Source organism: Scomber scombrus, chromosome 3, assembly GCF_963691925.1.
Source record: "Scomber scombrus chromosome 3, fScoSco1.1, whole genome shotgun sequence".
Taxonomy (NCBI): Eukaryota; Metazoa; Chordata; class Actinopteri; order Scombriformes; family Scombridae; genus Scomber; species Scomber scombrus.
The window spans coordinates 18,557,130-18,568,342 of NC_084972.1; the positions used below are offsets into that span (position 1 = coordinate 18,557,130).

The following is an 11,213-nucleotide window of genomic DNA, read 5'->3' on the forward strand; positions in this document are numbered from 1 at the left end:
AGCTATGAGATGGTATGTTAAACATGCATCTTAAATAAAGTGCAGCTGCAATCCATCACTCAGTGGCACTACATTTAGAGATTGTCTCAATCTCCTGTGTGTATCCCTGAAGAGAAAGAATAAGAACAGCTGTTGGCACTGCTGTGAGGAATAATACCTTGGCAATCTTTTCTTCTCCTTAAAGCTTGTTGGCACTTATTTCATTTTTTAGTCATTTCTGACCTGTAAGGACTCTGACACAGTATATCAGTGACATTTTAAAGCTTCTCCAAAACATAGCAAGGGACTACTGTTGGGCCAGGAACATTAAACAGATTCATTAGTCATACCATTGGACTGTCTGTAACTGCTGACTTTATCTTTAACAACAAAATGAACCTTCTTCACATACGTATAGTGCATTTGCATGAAAGTATTTAACTCACAATAAGTAAAAATATATGTATAGACATCTAAACCTATTGTTCCCATCTTCACAAGTGATTCTGAAGGTCATTTTTTTCTAATAATCACAGAGGTAAAATTATTTATGAAAACCAAAAGTATTCTGAGAAAAATTCTAACACTGTCAACAATCCAACAAGGAAGACATAACATAAACTGTGTAACATGAGAGCTAAGAGGTATTTCACAAATATAATGCCAGGCAACATGACCAAATAGAGCAAGACACGTGCAATGGGCTCCCCATCACTCTATATAAAAAGGCAGAGCAAACCTCCACCACAGACAGACACCCAGCAAAGGTAGGTTACTCAGTAGCTCAGATATATTGAGTCATTAAACTAGCCTGATACAAGATGTAATACTGCCATGCATCATTTATACAGTATCAAGTCAATGTTGTGTTAAAAATAAGGAGAATAAGGATAAGCATTTACATGACTGCAAAAATATGTTATGTGAGATGTAAATCCATCAATATAGTTACATTTTCTTTTCCTTCATAGATTTTGAAATAACATATCATAAGGGTAACTTTTCAAAAAAAATCCTTAATGTACATGTGCTCCTTTTTTTTCCCCAGAAGTCTGCACTGAAGCCTCCCAGAAAAACATCTGCTCACCTGGTGTCATCCAAGGTAAACAGGTTATCAATTTGCCTTGGAGAATAAATCTATATAAAATATTGTTTTAAATACCAGTACATGAAAAGATTGCCGGCTATGAACATAATAATCTTACTAGTCCTTAGTTAAGTGCTGGTATGGCAGTGGCTATTTAATCATTCTCAATGTAGTACAGTCATTTGACAACAGTAACAGGAGACATTGTAGAAGTCACCACTTGTGCATCTGTCTACCTACCTTGCTTTTAAAATGAATGACTATTGACTTGTTTTTATTTCCTTGCAGTAAAGAGTCATCATGGGGGACGCAGAAATGGAGTGTTTCGGCCCGGCGGCCGTTTACCTCCGGAAGCCAGAAAGAGAGAGAATTGAAGCTCAAACCACTCCCTTTGATGCCAAATCAGCTTACTTTGTGACTGAGCCCAAAGAGATGTACCTCAAGGGGAAACTTGTGAAGAAAGAGGGTGGCAAAGCCACTGTGGAAACTCTCTGTAAAAAGGTGAATACAGAGCGCTAAATAATATTTTTGATGTAGAATCTGGACTGCAGTGACATTATACTAGACTCACAGATCAGTCTATAAACGCAAACGACTGCAGGACCGTAACTAAACTTATTTCTATGCCTCTTCTGTCAAATTGGCAGACTATCACTGTAAAAGATGATGAAATCTTCCCCATGAACCCTCCAAAGTACGATAAGATTGAGGATATGGCCATGATGACCCACCTCAGTGAGCCCACTGTGCTGTATAACCTCAAAGAGCGCTATGCAGCATGGATGATCTACGTGAGTGTGACCTGATCAACACATTAATAGCCGTATGACCATTGCAGGGATGATGTGTCAGTAACAATCCTCTCTGTCTCCACAGACCTACTCTGGGTTGTTCTGCGTCACTGTGAACCCCTACAAGTGGCTCCCGGTGTACGATTCAGTGGTTGTATCAGGATACAGAGGCAAAAAGAGGATTGAGGCTCCACCCCACATCTTCTCCATCTCTGATAACGCCTATCAGTTCATGCTTCAAGGTATCAATGATTTTGTAAGCTATTATGTGTCCTAAAATACAGCAGCTGCTTTAACTGTTAAATACTTTTTGATATATTGCAGATAGAGAAAACCAGTCAATCCTGATTACGTAAGTGCCAAGACGTTTATATCATTTGTAAGTATTCGCAATAATATAAAAATGTCAGTCATTTTGAACAATATCTATGAACACATCCCACAACCCAGCGGAGAATCCGGTGCAGGGAAGACTGTCAACACCAAACGTGTCATCCAGTACTTTGCGACAATCGCAGTGGCTGGAGGAAAGAAATCTGAACACACCTCAGGCAAGATGCAGGTAAGAGTAATTGAACAATACTAACAAGACATCTGAAATGTGAAATTGGAACAAGCTGGGAAAGTTGGGAAATTGACTAAATTAATGATATTTTTAGGGGTCGCTGGAAGATCAAATCATTGCAGCAAACCCACTGCTAGAGGCTTATGGTAATGCCAAGACAGTGAGGAATGACAATTCTTCACGTTTTGTAAGTTATTTTGTGATTTCTCTTATTTTAATTATTTTGTTATGACAAACATTCACCATAACAGAGTTTTAATTTAAATGTTACTCTGTGACTGCATAGGGAAAATTTATCAGAATTCACTTTGGAACCACGGGAAAACTGGCTTCAGCCGATATTGAAACATGTAAGATATTTTTTTGAAACTCATTGGGCATTATCTTGTTTATAATTCTGTTAGCTAGATGTGCTTCAGGGGGCAATTTACCTTAATTTTTCACAACTTATATCCATACAGATCTGCTGGAGAAGTCTCGAGTTACGTTCCAGCTGTCTGCTGAGAGAAGCTACCACATCTTCTATCAGCTCATGACAGGACACAAACCTGAGATCATAGGTGTGAGATTTGTTATTCTACAGCAAGTGAACAACAATGGTTTCTCAGTTATATATATATATATATATATTTATAATTGGTATATTTGTTTTTTCTTTCTCCAGAGGCTCTCCTGATCACCAAAAATCCATATGACTATCCAATGATCAGTCAAGGTGAAATTACTGTTAAGAGTATTGATGATATTGAAGAATACATCGCTACGGATGTAAGGATACCTTCATTTTGATTGAATTTACTGCAACCAGTTTTATTAATTATAAAATCTACAATGTAAACCAAAACAGCCCTGCAATAAATCTTATCTTTCTGAAGATTATCATGTTAAGTTTTAGAAACTTTGTCAGTGAGGGGTTGAATCAACTCTACAATTGTAGAATGAAAATAACTTTTCTGAGAAACGTACTTGGACGTTAGTCTAGTGAAAGCATTACAGGTTATCAGTAAAATGTTACAGTTAGTTTTAGTTTTATTTCTAAGCAACTCATGTAGAGGAGGTAGAATGGAACTAATAATATTACACAAATCTGATTGTATCAAAAGCTTGGTTATATCAACATTTTCAATTTAGTGTTTATATTGCAGACTGCCATTGACATTCTGGGCTTCACTGCAGAAGAAAAGGCAAACATTTATAAGCTGACGGGAGCTGTGATACATCATGGAAACATGAAGTTCAAGCAGAAGCAGCGAGAAGAGCAGGCTGAGCCTGATGGCACTGAGGGTATGAAACCAACAAACCAGGAGCTTTTAAGCAGTAGTACAATTTTTGCAACTTGAAAAAAGTCTTGGAATTTTTACATTTATCCTAATGTGGATTTTCAAGATGATTATTTGTATTTTTCCTTTAGTGGCAGATAAAATCGCCTACCTCATGGGTCTGAACTCTGCTGATCTGCTAAAAGCATTATGTTACCCCAGAGTAAAGGTTGGGAATGAGTTTGTGACCAAAGGTCAAACTGTTCCTCAGGTATATGATTTCAATAAGAAACAAAAATAAAATAAAATTACCATATTCAAAAGATTGTCTCCCATCTTCACATCTTCTCTTACCTCCTATCTGTTAAGGTTCACAACTCTGTCATGGCTCTCTCCAAGTCCTGCTATGAGAAAATGTTCTTGTGGATGGTTGTGAGAATCAATGAGATGTTGGATACTAAGCAGCCCAGAAGTTATTTCATCGGTGTCCTGGATATTGCTGGGTTTGAAATTTTTGATGTAAGTATGTTTGGCTGATACTATTATGCAGCTTCACTTAAATAATGCCCAATTTTAAAACCAGCATTTCAAAATCAGGATGCAGGGTACATCCGATAATAATAATAATTCACTTTAAGTAAATAATTTCACTTTTAGGACCCTTGCCAACCTTTGATATTTTCATTTCTTTAGTACAACAGCTTGGAGCAGCTTTGCATCAACTTCACCAATGAAAAACTGCAACAGTTTTTCAACCATCACATGTTTGTCCTGGAACAAGAAGAGTACAAGAAAGAGGGGATTGAGTGGGAGTTCATTGACTTCGGCATGGATTTGGCTGCCTGCATTGAGCTTATTGAGAAGGTATGCTGTTTTGGTAAATGGCATATTTTCATGAAAACCCTGTGCACACATAAATTAAAGAAATATGTCAATGACTAAATTTTTATTTTCTTTAAGCCAATGGGCATTTTCTCCATCCTTGAAGAGGAGTGCATGTTCCCCAAGGCTTCGGACGTAACCTTCAAGAACAAACTGTATGATCAGCATCTTGGTAAAAGTGCCCCCTTCCAGAAACCTAAACCTGCCAAAGGCAAAGCTGAAGCCCATTTCTCCCTGGTTCACTATGCTGGCACTGTTGATTACAATGTCACTGGCTGGCTGGACAAGAACAAGGACCCCTTGAACGATTCAGTTGTTCAGCTCTACCAGAAGTCTTCAGTCAAATTGCTGGGTCACCTCTATGCTTCACATGCCGGAGCGGATGGTAAGGGTCGTAGTTTGAAAAATAAATATAGATATATCTTTCAGTTTTTTAAATTACATTTTACAATCCACTGAATGATTGGTGTGAAGGAGTTGAAGTATTTCAGGATCTTTATTATGACTGAAGGTAAGATGGAGCGTGGGATTGACATACAGATCAGTACAGCATCAGCAGTAATGCGGGTGTTGTACCAGACCGTTGTGGTGAAGAAAAAACTCTAGTTTATCAGTCAGTCTGCTCCTTCGCTTTGAAAGGAGTCAGCTGAAGTGGATTCATTGCACAGCCTAATGCCACAGAGACTCGGCCCCGGATAAGTGGCAGAAAATGGATGGATGGATGATTTTTATGAAGCTGGAGTAAGAGAATACATCTGATCCATTTACCAAATTTCATATTCATGTTACAGGTGAGGGTGGTGGTGGAAAAAAAGCCGGCAAGAAGAAGGGTGGGTCTTTTCAGACTGTATCTGCTCTGTTTAGGGTAAGCATCACAAATGTTTTTTGAATCTTTATTTGATCAACCCTACATAACCACAGGGAAATGGGCCTGCCATTTCTTATGTATCAATTTGAATTTTTCCATATTTCAGGAGAATTTAGGCAAGTTGATGACCAACCTAAGAAGCACTCATCCTCATTTTGTACGCTGTTTGATTCCAAATGAATCAAAGACCCCTGGTAAGGTTAATATGAGTATTAATTTATGCATTTACAATACCTACTATACTTATGTAACTGAATGTAGCATTTCTTCAGGTCTCATGGAGAATTTCCTGGTCATCCATCAGCTGAGATGTAATGGTGTGCTGGAAGGGATCAGGATCTGCAGAAAGGGCTTCCCCAGCAGAATCCAATATGGTGACTTCAAGCAGAGGTAGCTTACTTACAAAATTACACAGTTTTTTCCCCCCAATCCGATGATCAATAATTTATGAACCATCAAATTCCCTCCAATTAGATACAAAGTATTGAATGCCAGTGTCATTCCTGAGGGGCAATTCATCGACAACAAGAAAGCCTCAGAGAAACTCTTGGGCTCTATTTCTGTTGACCACACTCAGTATAAATTTGGACACACAAAGGTAATCTGTTTGTTTGTAATAGGTGTGAACATGAAAGCTAACCCTTATACTGAAAGTAAGCATTACATTGCATATACATTAACACTGTATTTCAGGTGTTCTTTAAAGCTGGCCTGCTGGGTACTCTGGAGGAGATGCGGGATGAAAAACTTGCTGCCCTGGTAACCATGACACAGGGTCTCTGTAGAGGTTTCCTCATGAGGAGAGAGTTTGTGAAGATGATGGAGAGGAGGTACAGAAAACATTTAGCTTCATACATCAGAAAGAAACTGTACAATTATAGATGACAACTTGTCATTTCTAGGCAAAGTATTTCTCTTAAAAATCCCAAACATATTTCTGATAAATACACCTTCCAAAATGTGAGGGCAGGGTTTTATTCCCGATGTATCTCTTATCCCCAGGGAGGCAATTTACTCCATCCAGTACAACATCCGCTCATTCATGAATGTCAAAACGTGGCCATGGATGAAGCTTTACTTCAAGATAAAGCCTCTGCTGAAGAGTGCAGAGACTGAGAAAGAGATGGCCAACATGAAAGAAGACTTTGAAAAAACCAAAGTGGAGCTAGCAAAAGCTCTGGCTAAGAAGAAGGAACTGGAGGAGAAGATGGTTACTGTCCTGCAGGAGAAGAATGACCTGCAACTACAAATTCAGTCTGTATGTAAAATAGAAAGAGCAAGTTCCTTTTTCAGGTTTTTACAATGAACTAATAATATTTTAATTGCATGTCATTGCAAATCTAGGAAGGTGAAAACCTTTCTGATGCAGAGGAGAGGTGTGAGGGGCTCATTAAAGCAAAAATCCAGCTTGAGGCCAAAGCCAAAGAAACGGCTGAGAGACTGGAGGATGAGGAAGAACTCAACGCTGAGCTGACTGCAAAGAAGCGCAAGCTGGAGGATGAGTGCTCTGAGTTGAAGAAAGACATTGACGACTTGGAGCTTACCCTGGCCAAAGTGGAAAAGGAGAAACATGCCACTGAGAACAAGGTTGGTGTATAATTCATAAGGCCTTAAAGTCCAACTTCAGAGAACATCAGAACCCTTTGAAATTATTTTCACAATATTGCCAATATAGGTTAAAAACTTGGTTGAGGAGATGGCTTCTCAAGATGAGACCATTGCCAAGTTGACCAAGGAGAAGAAAGCTCTCCAAGAGGCCCATCAGCAGACCCTTGATGATCTTCAGGCAGAGGAGGACAAAGTCAACACTCTGACGAAGGCCAAGACTAAGCTGGAGCAGCAAGTGGATGATGTATGTAACAATAACAGACTATAATTTCACTCCCCTTGAAACTTAAAGCAAATAATAATAAAAAATAAAAAAAATGCCTCATCTTGGTTAAAACAGCTTGAAGGTTCTCTGGAGCAAGAAAAGAAGCTCCGTATGGACCTTGAGCGAGCTAAAAGAAAGCTGGAAGGAGATCTGAAACTGGCCCATGAATCCATAATGGATCTGGAGAACGACAAGCAGCAGTCTGATGAGAAAATCAAAAAGTAGGAATTTGAAAAAGCATCCTTCTTGCAGTAAATAATTATGTAAGAGGATCTACTAAAACTCATCTTTAATACACTGAATTACTTTCATCCTCTCCAGGAAGGACTTCGAGATGAGCCAGCTCCTGAGTAAGATTGAGGACGAGCAGATTCTTGGGGTCCAGTCACAGAAAAAGATAAAGGAACTTCAGGTATAATTTGGACAAGCGTCAGTCAGAGAAAAAGAACATTCAAATATCTTGAATCATTTTCAGTTAAATCATGTCTGTTTCAGGCTCGTATTGAGGAGTTGGAGGAAGAGATTGAGGCTGAGCGGGCAGCTCGGGCCAAGGTGGAGAAACAGAGGTCTGATCTCTCCAGGGAATTGGAGGAGATCAGTGAGAGGCTTGAAGAAGCTGGAGGAGCAACATCTGTTCAGATTGAGATGAACAAGAAGCGTGAGGCCGAGTTCCAGAAACTGCGTCGTGATCTTGAAGAGTCCACCCTGCAGCACGAGGCCACCGCCGCAGCTCTCCGCAAGAAGCAGGCTGACAGTGTGGCAGAACTGGGAGAACAGATTGATAACCTTCAGCGTGTCAAACAGAAACTGGAGAAAGAGAAGAGTGAATATAAGATGGAGATTGATGACCTCAGCAGCAATATGGAGTCTGTCGCAAAAGCAAAGGTAAACTAAAACCATTGTATTAATGGGCAGCAGAGTCAACACACAAAAGTTGATCAGCAATGTAACCCATAATGTTTTCTGTTTATCCTTTTATCTCATCTCAGACCAATTTGGAGAAAATGTGTCGTACTCTTGAGGATCAACTGAGTGAGCTGAAGACCAAGAACGAAGAACATGTGCGCCAGTTGAATGACATTGGGGTTCAAAGGGCAAGACTGCAAACAGAAAATGGTATATTTTTGTTTTGGTTTTTTTAACTGACCATAACATCATATTTCCAGTATTATCCCTCTCTTTGCTTTTAGATAAGTTAGATTTTTCTTTAGTGGTATTAGAAATTAATAAATTAATGTCTCTCATTAGGTGAAATCACTCGCCAACTAGAGGAGAAAGAATCGCTGGTCTCTCAGCTGACAAGGAGCAAGCAGGCTTATACCCAGCAGACTGAAGAGCTCAAGAGGCACATTGAAGAGGAAGTTAAAGTACGTGAGCATGAAGAACAAATAGCAGTTTCAGTTCAAAGCTTGAAGTTAGATACTTAAAAAATGTCTATTTTTTGAAAGGCCAAGAACGCCCTGGCTCATGCTGTTCAGTCTGCTCGTCATGACTGTGACCTGCTCAGAGAGCAGTATGAGGAGGAGCAGGAGGCCAAGGCTGAGCTGCAGCGTGCATTGTCCAAGGCCAACAGTGAGGTGGCTCAATGGAGAACCAAATATGAGACTGATGCCATTCAGCGCACTGAGGAGCTTGAGGAGGCAAAGTAAGTTATTATAATTTTCACACACGAGTATTGAGTTCAAGTTATCATTAAGTTTTTAAATCAAATATTCTTAAAAGGAAAAAGCTTGCCCAGCGTCTTCAGGATGCAGAGGAAACCATCGAGGCTGTGAACGCAAAATGTGCCTCTCTGGAAAAGACAAAACAAAGACTGCAGGGTGAAGTGGAAGACCTGATGATCGATGTGGAAAGAGCTAATGCTCTTGCTGCTACCCTCGACAAGAAGCAAAGGAACTTTGACAAGGTTAGATATTTATGTGTGCCTTCTGCATTCACATAAAATCCATAGAAACATGAATTATTGAAGTACATGGGGCTCCTGTATGTTTTCAGGTTCTTGCTGAGTGGAAGCAGAAATATGAGGAAAACCAGGCAGAGCTGGAGGGAGCTCAAAAAGAGGCTCGTTCTCTCAGCACTGAATTGTTCAAGATGAAAAATTCATATGAAGAAACTCTGGACCACCTGGAGACTTTGAAGAGGGAGAATAAAAATCTGCAACGTAAGCAAAGTGTTTTGTTTTTTGAAGCTACATATTCTGATGAGCCATTTAAAAAAATAATTGATGGTTTTCTGGCTCACAAATGATTGTGGCTTCACCCTTTTTTAAAATCTGCTCCATATACTTTGGTACAATAGGACAGGCTTGGAATGTGTGCCCCCAGTGGGCTAAGAGACTTAATATAATATGCATAATCCCTCATTGCAAACTTATATCAAAAACATAGAGCATTTTAGTGTACAAGCTAGGGTATATTAAACATACATTTCTAAAAAAGTGTAAACAAAATAATTAATAAAGTGGACACCACATGAAATATCTCCCTATACCTTGTTTCTTAAAGAGGAGATCTCTGATCTAACTGAGCAAATTGGTGAGAATGGAAAAACCATCCATGAACTGGAGAAAGGGAAAAAGATTGTTGAGACAGAGAAGTCAGAACTCCAGACCTCACTTGAGGAGGCAGAGGTAAGGTTTGACAAATGTCCTTAATAAACACTATCCTGAATAATGCTGGTTCAGCACAACGCATATATTTTTTTTTTTGTCAAGGCCACCCTGGAGCATGAGGAATCCAAGATTCTCCGTGTTCAGCTTGAACTTACCCAGATCAAAAGTGAAGTTGACAGAAAAATTGCAGAGAAGGATGAGGAGATTGAGCAGATCAAGAGGAACAGTCAGAGAGTGATTGAGTCCATGCAGAGCACTTTGGATGCTGAGATCAGGAGCAGGAATGACGCCCTGAGAATCAAGAAGAAGATGGAGGGAGACCTCAATGAGATGGAGATTCAGCTGAGTCACGCCAACCGCCAGGCTGCTGAAGCCCAGAAACAGCTGAGAAACGTCCAAGGACATCTTAAGGTAAGTGGCATAATGATCAAAATTGTAGGAAGTGTTCTCTCATTTACATTAGCCTGCATTGCAAATGTTGATTTATTGTTCATTTAGGATGCACAATTGCACCTTGATGATGCCATTAGAGGTCAGGACGAAATGAGAGAGCAGGTCGCCATGGTGGAACGCAGGAACAACCTGATGCAGGCTGAGATCGAGGAGCTGAGAGCTGCACTGGAGCAGACGGAGAGAAGCCGCAAAGTGGCTGAACAGGAGCTGGTTGATGCCAGTGAGCGTGTGGGGCTGCTACACTCTCAGGTAAATTATGAGGATGATTCAAACAGTGACATGTGAAACACCTAAAATATATAAAATCAATTAATATAAACTTGAATTTGTTTAGAATACCAGCCTTATCAATACAAAGAAGAAGTTGGAGGCTGACCTTATTCAAATCCAAGGTGAAGTGGAAGATGCTGTCCAGGAAGCCAGAAATGCAGAGGAAAAGGCCAAGAAGGCTATCACTGATGTGAGTCATCATGATGCATTATATGTAACTGATTATAAAGTATGGTGCCATTTCTCCACCAAACCTAGCAGTGACTTTAGACCACAATATACTTACATCTAGCAATACAAAATTCTACAAAATTTCAGGCTGCCATGATGGCAGAAGAGTTGAAGAAGGAGCAGGACACCAGTTCTCATTTGGAAAGAATGAAGAAGAACCTGGAGGTGACAGTGAAGGACCTGCAGCACCGCCTTGATGAAGCTGAGAATCTGGCCATGAAAGGTGGCAAGAAGCAGCTCCAGAAACTGGAGGCTAGAGTAAGTGTCACAAGGACCAGCTTACTCATACTTACTGTAGGCCAGGACAACATATCACATTTTGACAAAACTGCATTCTTCTTTAT

At 39.8% G+C, this 11,213-nt stretch overlaps 1 protein-coding gene across 1 annotated transcript; it reads left to right on the plus strand.

Moving 5' to 3' along the window:
• The first annotated feature begins 1,366 nt into the window (after positions 1–1,366).
• LOC133977918 (myosin heavy chain, fast skeletal muscle-like) lies at positions 1,367–10,832 on the plus strand. Its single transcript, XM_062416218.1, has 33 exons — positions 1,367–1,567; positions 1,714–1,857; positions 1,943–2,099; positions 2,182–2,209; positions 2,308–2,419; positions 2,517–2,609; positions 2,709–2,772; positions 2,884–2,982; positions 3,087–3,190; positions 3,568–3,706; positions 3,834–3,952; positions 4,051–4,200; positions 4,375–4,545; positions 4,642–4,957; positions 5,355–5,428; positions 5,538–5,625; positions 5,704–5,821; positions 5,906–6,029; positions 6,125–6,261; positions 6,434–6,689; positions 6,776–7,018; positions 7,107–7,283; positions 7,380–7,525; positions 7,626–7,716; positions 7,800–8,189; positions 8,294–8,420; positions 8,553–8,671; positions 8,753–8,949; positions 9,027–9,210; positions 9,300–9,465; positions 9,809–9,933; positions 10,018–10,101; positions 10,788–10,832. Exons 1-33 carry the CDS (start codon positions 1,367–1,369, stop codon positions 10,830–10,832), a joined length of 4,788 nt encoding a protein of 1,595 aa, XP_062272202.1.
• Positions 10,833–11,213: the final 381 nt, after the last annotated feature.